At 41.0% G+C, this 13406-nt stretch overlaps 1 protein-coding gene across 5 annotated transcripts in view; it reads right to left on the bottom strand.

Moving 5' to 3' along the window:
* The window catches only part of HECW2 (HECT, C2 and WW domain containing E3 ubiquitin protein ligase 2), a 453200-nt gene that overhangs the window by 94161 nt on the left and 345633 nt on the right, over positions 1-13406 (bottom strand). For all 5 annotated transcript variants that reach the window (XM_075317832.1, XM_075317831.1, XM_075317833.1 and 2 more), the window contains one exon: positions 6358-6460. In XM_075317832.1, the coding sequence (XP_075173947.1) occupies positions 6358-6460 (103 nt within the window). The remainder of the gene's footprint in view (positions 1-6357; positions 6461-13406) is intronic.

Genomic DNA, 13406 nt, shown 5'->3' with positions numbered 1-13406 from the left:
GTCCATCAGTTCACCTTTTCGGCGTCGCACAAAGACACGGTGGTTGAATCCAAAGACCTCAAATTTGGACTCATCAGACCAGAGCACAGATTTCCACTGGTCTAATATCTATTCCTTGTATTCTTTAGCCCACACAAGTCTCTTCTGCTTGTTGCCTGTCCTTAACAGTGGTTTCCTAGCAGCTATTTTACTATGAAGGCCTGCTGCACAAAGTCTTCTCTTAACAGTTGTTTTAGAGATGTGTCTGCTGCTAGAACTCTGTGTGGCATTGACCTGGTCTCTTATCTGAGCTGCTGTTAACCTACGATTTCTGAGGCTGGTGACTCTGATAAACTTATCCTCCGCAGGACCTGGGGCGGTCCTCATATGAGCCAGTTTCTTTGTAGCGTTTGATGGTTTTTGCCACTACACTTGGGTACACTTTCAAAGTTTCCCCTATTTTTCAGACTGACTGACCTTCATTTCTTAAAGTAATGATGGTCACTCGTTTTTCTTTACTTAGCTGCTTTTTTCTTGCCATAATACAAATTCTAACAGTCTATTCAGTAGGACTATCAGCTGTGTATCCACCAGACTTCTGCACAACACAACTGATGGTCCCAACCCCATTTATAAGGCAAGAAATCCCACTTATTAAACGTGAGAGGGCACAGCTGTGAAGTGAAAACCATTTCCGGTGACTACCTCTTGAAGCTCATCAAAAGAAAGCCAAGAATATGCAAAGCAGTAATCAAAACAAAAGGTGGCTACTTTCAACAACCTAGAATATAAGACATATTTTCAGTTGTTCCACAATTTTTTGTTAAGTATTTCATTCCACATGTGTTAATTTATAGTTTTGATGCCTTTAATGTGAATCTACAATTTTCAGAGTCATGAAAATAAAGAAAATTCTTTGAATGAGAAGGTGTGTCCAAACTTTTGGTCTGTTATATATATATATATATATATATATATATATATACACACATTTATTTTTTTTAATGGCCTTCAGCCTGATCTTGGTGACTTGATGGATGAATGCTCTGTAGGTAGATCGATTTTGTGCAAGCCTACATAGGTGCACCAGAGTCTTCTCCACCGTTATCTTGATGGTATCAAGCCATCGGGTTGCTGGTCTTCCTCTTTGCCTTGATCCTTCTATTTTTCTAACCACAAAGTCATCCTCCATTGACTCCTCTCTTCATATTATGTGTCCAAAGTAGGCAAAGTGTAGCTGGTGACCCTTGCTTCAAGTGGCATATCTGGTTTGATTTTCTCCAAAATTGGTTTGTTCTTCTTGCCATCCATGGTATTGCTAGCATCCTTCTTCACCACCACAGTTTGAAGGCGTTGATTCTTTTTCTGTCTTGTTTCAAGACTATGTACATGATGTGTCTTTGTAATCAGTGAAAAGTTCCTCAATTTGAGGACCTTGTCCAATGATTTCATTGTTGATTTGCCCATAGCTAAGTCCTTTATAACTTCCAATTTGTCACCGTCCATCTCAAGGTCATACCTAGCAGTAATCAATATCTTTGTCTTCTTTGCATTGAGTAGGAGCCCCATGTTTGAGCTTTCCATCTTGACATTCCAGAATACGTCCTTCATTCCATCTATGCTTGTTGCTATCAATGTTGTATCGTCTGAGTACTAAAAATTGCTTTTGACATTCATCTTTCTTGGATGATCTATAGGTTCTCTTCTGTTAACCATGGCTGTGGGGGTCTATTCTACCTTTTGTTTATTGTCTTTCCAGCTTTTTCAGTAATAATAGTCTTTATACAGTCATATGGAAACGTTTGGGCACCCCTATTAATGTTAACCTTTTTTCTTTATAACAATTTGGGTTTTTGCAACAGCTATTTCAGTTTCATATATCTAATAACTGATGGACTGAGTAATATTTCTGGATTGAAATGAGGTTTATTGTACTAACAGAAAATGTGCAATCCGCATTTAAACAAAATTTTACCGGTGAAAAAGTATGGGCACCTCAACATAAAAGTGACATTAATATTTTGTAGATCCTCCTTTTGCAAAAATAACAGCCTCTAGTTGCTTCCTGTAGCTTTTAATGAGTTCCTGGATCCTAGCTGAAGGTATATTTGACCATTCCTGTTTACAAAACAATTCCAGTTCAGTTAAGTTTGATGGTCGCCGAGCATGGACAGCACGCTTCAAATCATCCCACAGATTTTCAATGATATTCAGGTCTGGGGACTGGGATGGCCATTCCAGAACATTGTAATTGTTCCTCTGCATGAATGCCTGAGTAGATTTGGAGCGGTGTTTTGGATCATTGTCTTGCTGAAATATCCATCCCCTGCGTAACTTCAACTTCGTCACTGATTCACTGATTCTTGCACATTATTGTCAAGAATCTGATGATACTGAGTGGAATCCATGCCACCCTCAACTTTAACAAGATTCCCGGTGCCGGCATTGGCCACACAGCCCCAAAGCATGATGGAACCTCCACCAAATTTTACTGTGGGTAGCAAGTGCTTTTCTTGGAATGCCGTGTTTTTTTGCCTCCATGCATAAAGCCTTTTTGTATGACCAAACAGCTCAATTTTTGTTTTATCAGTCCACAGGAACTTCTTCCAAAATGTAACTGGCTTGTCCAAATGTGTTTTTGCATACCTCAGGTGACTCTGTTTGTGGCGTGCTTGCAGAAACGGCTTCTGTCGCATCACTCTCCCATACACCTTCTCCTTATGCAACGTGCGCTGTATTATTGACCGATGCACATTGACACCATCTGCAGGCAAGATGATGCTGCAGGTCTTTGGAGGTGGTCTGTGGATTGTCCTTGACTGTTCTCACCATTCTTCTTCTCTGCCTTTCTGATATTTTTCTTGGCCTGCCACTTCTGGGCTTAACAAGAACTGTACCTGTGTTCATCCATTTCCTTGCTATGTTCCTCACAGTGGAAACTGACAGTTTAAATCTCTGAGACAACTTTTTGTATTCTTCCCCTGAACAACTATGTTGAATAATCTTTGTTTTCAGATCATTTGAGAGTTGTTTTGAGGAGCCCATGATGCCACTCTTCATAGGAGATTCAAATAAGAGAACTACTTGCAAGTGGCCACCCTAAATACCTTTTCTCATGATTGGATACACCTGCCTATGAAGTTCAAGGCTCAATGAGGTTACAAAACCAATTTAATTTAGTGCTTTAGTAAGTCAGTAAAAAGTAGTTAGGAGTGTTCAAATCAAGAAATTGATAAGGGTGCCCATACTTTTGCACCGGTCAAATTTTGTTTAAATGCGGATTGCACATTTTCTGTTAGTACAATAAACCTCATTTCAATCCAGAAATATTACTCAGTCCATCAGTTATTAGATATATGAAACTGAAATAGCTGTTGCAAAAACCCAAATTGTTATAAAGAAAAAAGGTTAACATTAATAGGGGTGCCCAAGCTTTTTCATATGACTGTATGTCTCCATAATTTCTCAGGCTTTGTTTCATCAGTGTCCAGAGATTTAAATTGGTCGTGCAGACCGTTCCAAAATATTTCTGATATATTGGTCAAATTGATGTTGCAAACAGCTTGTTGTCTAGTCCTTTTGCACAGCTACACTCTAATCTTTCCTGTCAAAAGTTCATAATTAATTTCACAGTCAGCTCCTGACTTTGTTTTCACAGTAATGATCGTTGACCTCCATCTTTGTTGAACACATATGCAGTTAATCTGATTCCTATAGGCCCAATTTGGTGATGTCCATGTGTAAAGTCTCTGTTTGTGATTTTGGAAGAAGGTGTTTATGATGGACAGTTGATTTGTCGTACACCACGTCCAAAGATTCCAAGAATATTTCCATGTTTGCCGTGGCACCCTTTGGCATTCAAGTCTCCCAGGGGTTGCTGATACACTGTCCAAACACTGATGATACACTGTCCAAACACTGATGATACACTGTTCAAACAATGATGATACACTGTCCAAACACTGATGACACTGCTGACATTTTTTTAATGTGAAAAATACTAATGTCTCAATGAGGCCTTGAATGGAGTGGAGGAGCGCATGCTTGACCTCTGCTCCACTCATGGTCTATATAACTGCAGGACATAGCAAATCACTTTACTTGGCTTTCTCCCTCAATGCCATAGATAATGCGTATGAGTAGGGAATACATCATCTTCATCAATGCTTTATAGCTAAACTTTTTTTAATATGTCTAACATATTAGTGTGTTTTTTTGGACTATGAGACACACTTTTTAGCAAGGAATAACACAGGGTACTTCTCGATCAATAAGTGAAAAGCCCTCTATACTTCTGCTCCATACAGATCTATATGAGGGCAGAAGAAGTTAACGGGACTTAGGCCGGGGCCACATGGGGATCTACTGTGATCTTCGCATGACACTTGGCTCACGCTGGCAGCACAGCAGGAGCCAAGTGTCATGTGAGTGTCACTGCGACTGAGGTCCGATCATGCGATCGGACCTCAGTTGCGGGGGGCGGGCCGGCACTGAGGAGGGGAGGGCCAGCGCTGCGGAGAGGATAGAGGGATTTATCTCACTCTCTCCTCCGTAGCCGGCTATTGCCATTTTCGCCCTGCACTCGCGGTACACCGGTGTACTGCGAGTGCAGTGCGATTTTTCTCTCGCCCCATAGACTTGAATGGTTGCGAGAGAAACCTGGATCGCATTATAATCGCAGCATGCTGCGATTGTTTTCTCGGTCCGATTAGGGCTGAGAAAATAATCGCTCATGGGTGCTGACACATAGGCTAATATTGGTCAGAGTGGAATACAATGTTTTATCACATTACACTCACTCTGATTTTCATGCCGTGTGTCTTAGGCCTTACACGGAGGCTGCACAGCCTGTGCAGCTGAAGGACCTTCCTCCCGACTAGCTAAAGAAACTTTCAGTATACACGTGTGTGCGTGTGTGTGCATGCTGCAGAGCTATATGTGTATATAAATGTGCATGTAGCTGAGCTGTATGTAAATATGCATGTATTAGAGCTGTATGTGTATATAAATGTGAATGCAGCAAAACTGTATGTAAATGGGCATGCAAGAGAGCTGTGTGTGATCATGGCAAAGCTGAGTGTGCACATACTGTACATACAAATATCAAAAAACTGACCAGCACCTCCAAAAATAAGACAAGTGTGAACAGGTGCATGACGAGTCAACTAATCAATATAGCCAAAAAATATAGCAGCAGTCTGAAATTCTATAAAATGTAGACATTGAATAATTGAAATTGGAAATTGCATTACTGCTATAGAAACTATGTTAAAAAATAAGGCATTTAGTGCACAAATTAGTCAATTCAAGAGAGCCCAACAGCCAGCAACATTGTACATGCAGCGATGTTGTGTATATATATGCACTGCAGAGAGTGTACATAATGCGCAAGCAGTAAACCTATTTGTGTATGATACACATGCTGCAGAGAAACACTACCATTAAGGGCGCAGACAGTCGGCCATATAACTTGGATGACTATGCATGGTCTGGCTGGCGGCTCTCCTAATCTGAGCGTGACAACATGTATTTCTATGCAACTCTCACACTCGGGCCAGGAGAGCCACTGGCCATTCCAAGCATTGACATGTGATCATTGTCTGTGTTATACGGCCATGTGACTACGCCCTTAAGGGTGCTTTACACGTTGCGACATCGCTAACAATATATTGTCGGGGTCACGTCGTTAGTGACGCACATCCAGCGCCGTTAGCGACATTGCAGTGTGTGACACCAAGCAGCGATGATCAACGATCGCAAAAGCGTCAAAAATCGTTGATCGTTGACACATCGCTCCTTTTCATAATATCGTTGCTGCTTGCTGCAGGTACGATGTTTTTCGTCGTTCCTGTGGCATCACACATCGCTGCGTCCACCGGAAAGGAGGCAGAAAGGAGGTGGGCGGGATAATCCGCCCGCTCATCTCCGCCCCTCCTCTGCTATTGGCCGGTCGCTTAGTGATGCCGCAGTGACGTCGCTATGACGCCGAATGCATCTCCCCCTTGAAGGAGGGATTGTTCGGCGGTCACAGCGACGCCGCTGTAAAGGTATGTGCGTGTGACGCTGCCGTAGCGATATGTTCACTACGGCAGCGATCACCAAATGTCACACGAGCGACGGGGGCGGGGGCTATCGCGCACGACATCGCTAGCTATCGCTAGCAATGTCGCAGCGTGTAAAGCACCCTTTAGATCTATTACCTTCTTTTCTAGCCTACTACATTAAAATTAGTGATCATGATCATGACCCTTCTACATTAAAACACCAGTGAAGTCTTAATTAGTAGAAAGAAATATTTTTGTCGATTTGCTGCTGTCTAAATCCAAGGTATGTGTTATAGTGAGGTTTGTCCTATAGTCCCAAAAATATGGTACTTACCAACAGGCATCATATCTTGATAGTGACTTCTAGTGACTGTGTTAAAAGTGCTAGATGGCCTTGGTAAAACTGGAGGACCTGAATGACGGGTATCTTCTCCAACCTATTAGTGTGAAAATGAACATTAAGTAATGAATGACTATAAAAAGGAAAATGTGCATAAGAGGAATATAAGAATGACCTAATCAGGTCAAAAGTAGCCAGCTTTTTCAATGATTCTAGAGATGGTTATTTTTATTTAGGGCTATGGTCTTTTCTAATGGGACAGTGTTTATGGGGCAGCACAGACTAAAGACTCGCCTCCAAGGGATCTGAGACATGCCCGCAGGGGAACTAATACACACCCCCAGGTATCTGAGACACACCTCGGTAAAAATGTTCTCAAAAGAAAGAGGTCCGTATTTCTGAACTGATATGGCAAATATATATATATATATATATATATATATATATATATATATAAGAAATACTCAGAGGAGTAGTGGAAATAAAATAAAAGTGAAAGAGGTCACTTTTGACCTGTTAGATAAGTCTTCTTTAAAACAAATTTATCAACAGAAAAAAACAAACGCCTTAAGTTAGATTTGAAAGAATGCTGTCTAAAATAGAAATACCATAAACCCTCTGAATCTATCATTGATATATTCAATTATGTTTCATTTACCAGTCAAAAAAGAAGCATGGATAACATTTCCTAATCTAAAAGTGTATATCTAATTCCTTCAGTTGTTTTTTTCTGTGAAACCTTTCAATCTTCTAACCATCTATTTTTAAGGTACAGTTAGGTCCAGAAATATTTCGACAGTGACAAGTTTTGCGACTTTAGCTGTTTACCAAAACATATTTAAGATATACAGTAGTTATATATCAATATGTGCCTTAAATGCAAACTGTCAGCTTTAATTTGAAAGTATTCACATCCTATTTGGAGTAAGGCTACGTTCCCTTGATCGGGATCAGTTGAGTTTTTGACGCTGCAGAACTTCTGCACCATTTCCGCACCTTAGTTTACTTGCATTCGCTTCAACACGTTTTTGTATGCATTTTTTATGCTTTTCTATTGCGTTTTTAGTATTTGTTTGATGTGTCATCCTAGAAATAAAAACAGATGGAAATCCAGCAACCTACCTTCTAAAAATCCAAAACTTTATTATCCAAATGTTAAAAATATTAACAACACGGTAGTACAAAAACCAGATAGCCACAGGTATCAAAAACAGACGCGTTTCGGATATTATTCCTTAGTCATTGATTCTAACAGCAACTCGAGCTACATGGCATTATACGTCATTTCCCATGGTTCATGTGCAAAAAATGCACCAATTAGAAAAAGCCATGAAACAATCTGGAAACAAATGGGGAATGCATTAACATAGAAGAATACAAAAAATACATAGAAAAACAGAATAAAATTGCATGAACAGTAATGTATAAACACAGAAAAAATAGAAAAAAAAGATAATTATTCATTATAATGAAACAACAAGTCTTGTTTGATGTTCAAACCTTGTGGGCTCCTACTATGCAGTATGAACATCCACCAAGCCTCACGATTCAAAAGCTTCCTCTTATGGTCACCACCTCGTAAAGGAGGATAAACTTTTTCTATGCCCATAACTGCAAAAGAACTAACGTCTCCCTGATGAATAGTAGAAAAATGTTTGGAAGCTGCAGAGCATTTAACAATCAGCCTATTGCGGGCATCTAAGAGGTGTCTCCGTATGCGGTTCTTGAGAGTGGACAGCCTGTACAACCTATATACTGGAGGTTACAGCTTTTGCATGAAATAATATAAACTACAAACGTGGTATTGCAATTGATATAATTTTTTATTTGGTAATTCTTTGGGTAACCGCTGAAGAAAAGGTTTTACTAGGTGTCACATAGTTACAACACATACAAACTGTGTGACCACATTTGAAAAAAAAGCTGAATCTAGCCAGGTCCCAACATGAGATGAATTAGTATCCTTGGGGAAAGAAAATCACCGAAAGTAGGGGGTCTTTTTTGCAACAAATCTGATGTTTTGGGAGAGAAAGGATTTTAATTTAAGGCCCTGATATAAAATGGGCAAGTTTAATGATAATGACATGAATTTACGTTTCACCTACAAAGCCCCAAAAAAACTTAATTGATTTTGTATATACAAGATACAATTTTCTCTTTTCCGCAAAGAATTATAGGGGAATACTCTATTATTGGCCACTTTTTGTCTTAAAAAACAAGTCATTGAAAATATTCCATTAGGAGAGATGGTTAAGCTAAAAAGAAATTCATCCTTGCCTACTACTTTTGTAAAAGAAATTGATTTATTAGAATCAAGATTGAGAGACAGGCATTACCCGAATTGGATGATTAGAAAAGCTACAGAAAGGGTTAAAAAAAAATGAATAGATCTGATATTTTGAAAAAGAACATCAGATTTGTTGCAAAAAAGACCCCTACTTTGGGTGATTTTCTTTCCCCAAGCCTTTTTCGTACTAATTCATCTCATGTTGGGACCTGGCTAGATTCAGCCGTTTTTTCAAATGTGGTCACACAGTTTGTATGTGTTGTAACTATGTGACACCTAGTAAAACCTTTTCTTCAGCGGTTACCCAAAGAATTACCAAATAAAAAATTCTATCAATTGCAATACCACGTTTGTAGTTTATATTATTTCATGCAAAAGCTGCAACCTCCAGTATATAGGTTGTCCACTCTCAAGAACCGCATACGGAGACACCTCTTAGATGCCTGCAATAGACTGATTGTTAAATGCTCTGCAGCTTCCAAACATTTTTCTACTATTCATCAGGGAGACGTTAGTTCTTTTGCAGTTATGGGCAGAGAAAAAGTTTATCCTCCTTTACGAGGTGGTGACCATAAGAGGAAGATTTTGAATCGTGAGGCTTGGTGGATGTTCATACTGCATAGTAGGAGCCCACAAGGTTTGAACATCAAACATGACTTGTTGTTTCATTATAATAAATAATTTTCTTTTTTTCTATTTTTTTCTGTGTTTATATATTATTGTTCAAACAATTTTATTCTGTTTTTCTATGTATTTTTTGTATTTTTCTATGTTAATGCATTGTCCATTTGTTTCCAGATTGTTTCATGGCTTTTTCTAATTGGTGCATTTTTTTACACATGACCCATGGGAAATGACGTATAATGCCATGTAGCACGAGTTGCTGTTAGAATCAATGACTAAGGAATAATATCCGAAACGCGTCTGTTTTTGATATCTGTGGCTATCTGGTTTTTGTACAACTGTGTTGTTAATATTTTTAACATTTGGATAATAAAATTTTTTAGAAGGTTGGTTGCAGGATTTCCACCTCTTTTTTCAGTACAACTCTGTCTGGCATCACAGTGTCCAGGCAACAGATCTTCTACAGGAGAAGGCGAGCTGAAAAAAAATCTCTATTTTTTATCCTATAAATAAAGCAGTCTTGTTGTTGAAATTTCCTGGTACTGACATCATTAGGTGCAGATTACATGCGGTTTTGGTGCATTTCACCACATAAACACACCTAAAATGAATGTGTGTCATTTACCTGCAGATTTTCCACAACTAATACAAGTCTATGGGAAAAATCCATGCAGAAAAGTGAGTACTCCCCTGAAGACATTGTGCGCTGCATTGCAAATGTATATTTATTGTGCAGTGTTAGGCTGCGCTCACATCAGCGGTATTTTGCCACAGGGCCGGATCCGTTACAAATGCGTTTCAGCTCAATTCACCTCCAATGGAGTCGCGGCAGGATGCGGTCACATGCACCGCATATAATAATAATTTATTCATTTATATAGCGCTATTAATTCCACAGCGCTTTACATACATTGGTCATACTGTCCCTATTGGGGCTCACAATCTAAATTCCCTATCAGTATGTTTTTGGAGTGTGGGAGAAAGCTGGAGAACCCGGAGGAAACCCACGCAAACACGGGGAGAACATACAAACTACTTGCAGATGGTGTCCTTGGTGGGAATTGAACCCAGGACCCCAGTGCTGCAAGACTGCAGTGCTAACCACTGAGCCACCGTGTCGCCCATGACTGCATGTTGCCGCGATTCCGTAGGAAATGAATGGAGCTGAAACGCATTTATACCGGATCTGGCCCTGCGGCAAAATACCGCTGATGTGAGCGTGGTTTTATTGTGTAAGTTTTATGTGGCTTGTGTCACAGTCCTGCTGGTTGCCACAAGGTGGCATTGGGCTTTCTGTCTGTTAGGAGGGAGTCTCGCACAAGAGGTACAGGGGCAGGACTGGGTGTATTAGTGAAGGACGCCCGGCCCATAGGACATAGGTTGGGGTGGGTCCTATACAAGTAGCAGAGTGGTGTGGTGGTAGAGAAACAGGCAGAAGATCGGGCAGGAGGAAATCAGAAGCTGGTGACCTGAAGTAGTTAGTAACAGAGTGGTAGCCTGGGAATAGAGAGAGTAACCAGGACAACGCCCCCATGGCAAGCAGGTTAAAGAGAAGAGTTTGGTTATTGTAAGGGCCTTAATCTTTGGACAGCCACCGTCACTTCGGAATTGTGATCCTCGGATGCAACCCGGTGTAAGATAGCCTTTCAGAGAACAGTGAAGTGAAGAAACTCTCATGCCCCATGGTAGCCAGTGGGACTCTGTGTACAGGCATGATGGGAAGAGCCGTTTTGAACTGTGAAACAATGCCTGTGAAGTATCTGTGACCCTCCTTTGGAGAAGATTGTTGGTGTGAGGAAACCGTTTACAGTAGATGAAGTGTTTTACAGCTGGCCCAAGTGTGTGCTTTATTCCTATGGAAGTACATCTGCAGCATGTTCCCTGGACCAGCAGCAGCAGCGGGCTGACAGCCCAGAAATACCCTAGCATTCAGGTAATCACACCACACCGGGTCCACCAAACACTCTATCCCCGGTTTCTGTAGTGTGTCAGGCGGGTGCTGGACTATGTCCCTCGCCCCGGCTACCACCTGGCCTCACGTTACATTCCCAGAAGATAAATTGACATGATGCGGCTTGTAGTTTACGCAGGGTAAAAAAGAAGCACAGTGGACATGAGATTTCTATTAATTCCATTTACTTTGCCTATACTGTAAAATGCAGCGTTTTGTAAGCAGCAAAAATACACTGCATCCAGTATGCAAGTAACACTAATCGTGGGAATGCACTCTAAGCGTTTAAGGAATTACAGCTCTTAAACCCCTTCACGACCTTTGATGTATATGTATGTCAAAAGTTGCATCTTTGCTGTTGATACGGAGTCTGGTGTCTGTCATTATGATCCTCCTGAAAGAACACTAAGGAGCAAAAGCACAAAGTAGGGTCTTTTCTGGTATAAACAGAATAAGAGATAAAGAGATACGCTCAACTATTCAAGTTGTCGCTTAATAATAGAACAGCTACTACAGATGCACAAGTGCACAGGACAGTGCAGACAATGCAAAAAAAGGAAAGAAAACGTGTTCGCTCCGCACTGCTACTGAAGACTTTCCAAGGGAATATCCAGCACGCTAAAAATTCCTATTTAAAATTACCAAATTTTATTAGTCATTTACTCTAAAAAACTGTCAGTGCAGTCAAAGAGAATAGCCACTTAAAAGTGGTTGGGCGGGTGAAAGGGACAAGTGCGCCAGATGTCGATATTGAAGATGTTATTAGGTATATAGGAGGGAGGTGGCCTATCCTAGCCCTATGACTTTCCCCTACCGACCAGCGGAGTGTAAACACCCTAACACTCGGTGCCCCCGCTCCTCGGCGGCTGTCCCTTACTGTCCCTCCAAATCCACAATTCAGGCTATTCATAGCAATAAGGAAATAGAAAAAGTGCGATATTATTAACTCGCCACAAAATTAACCATTGCTCGTCCTATAGGGACAATAAGCACATAGGCATCCCTGCCTGCTCCACTCAATAACTCATCTCATGATAATAGAAAAAGGGGATTTCTAGACCACCAGGAGTCATTCTAGAGAAGGATCATATAAAACTAGTGAAGTTTAATTGTTCATTAATCCCATCCGGGCACATACTGCGCAACAGGTAGATCCACCTAGTTTCCCTCTGGAGAATTAACCTATTCCAGTCACCCAGCCTCTCATGTTTCTGGACGGTCTCAATTGCTTTAAATAGGACACTTTTTGTATCTCCATTGTGGTATTGGACTATATGCCGAGCTAGTGCAGTATCTCTTTTATGGAGAATATCCCCTATGTGCTCCCCTATCCTTACTCTTAGCTCTCTCTTGGTTTTACCCACATAGTTTTTGGGACATTGACAAGTACACATATAGACCACTCCAGTCATCTTACAATTCGCAAAATCCCTGTTGGAAAATACTCTCCCTGTCACTGCACTTGTAAAGGTTTTTGAGGGGTCAATAAATCTACAGAAACTACAGGACCCACACCTAAAGGTCCCAATAGGTCTCCTATCTAACCATGTCCCTGCAAGTTTTGGCTGCTCAAAGTGGCTATGGACCAAATGGTCGCTTCTTGACCTACCTCTCCTAAATGTGACCGAAGGTTTTATGGTTAGGGTGTCTACCAAATCTGGGTCTGCCCGTAAAATGTCCCAGTGTCGCCTCAATATGTCCATAATCCTATCTGTTTGATCGTCATAGGTCCCGATCAATCTTGTCATCCCATCACTCTGTGTCTTCTGACGGGGCACAATTAGCTCCGTCCTGTTTTTTCCTTTTGCAAACCTATATGCCTCATTGATCACTCCCATTGGATAGCCTCCATCTCTGAACCTACGCCTAAGATTGTTAGATTGTGCCTGAAAATCCCCCAAGCTAGAACAGTTCCTCCGAAGTCGAAGGAACTGTCCCTTTGGGATCCCTCTCTTCAGGCTAGTGGGGTGACAGCTCTCCCACCGTAGCAAACTATTAGTTGCCATGGGTTTCCTATAGATGGTAGTATCCAGATAGCCGTCCTGATTCCTCTTGATGTACAAATCCAAGAAGGAAATCCTATCCCCCCCTATCTCAGAGGTAAACCTTAGGTGCAGATTGTTCACGTTCAGATGTTCCACAAAAGCCCTGAAGGAGACTTGGTCACCCGACCAAAGGATG

This window comes from Anomaloglossus baeobatrachus, chromosome 7 (assembly GCF_048569485.1).
Source record: "Anomaloglossus baeobatrachus isolate aAnoBae1 chromosome 7, aAnoBae1.hap1, whole genome shotgun sequence".
Taxonomy (NCBI): Eukaryota; Metazoa; Chordata; class Amphibia; order Anura; family Aromobatidae; genus Anomaloglossus; species Anomaloglossus baeobatrachus.
This window is presented reverse-complemented; position numbering and strand designations above follow the sequence as displayed.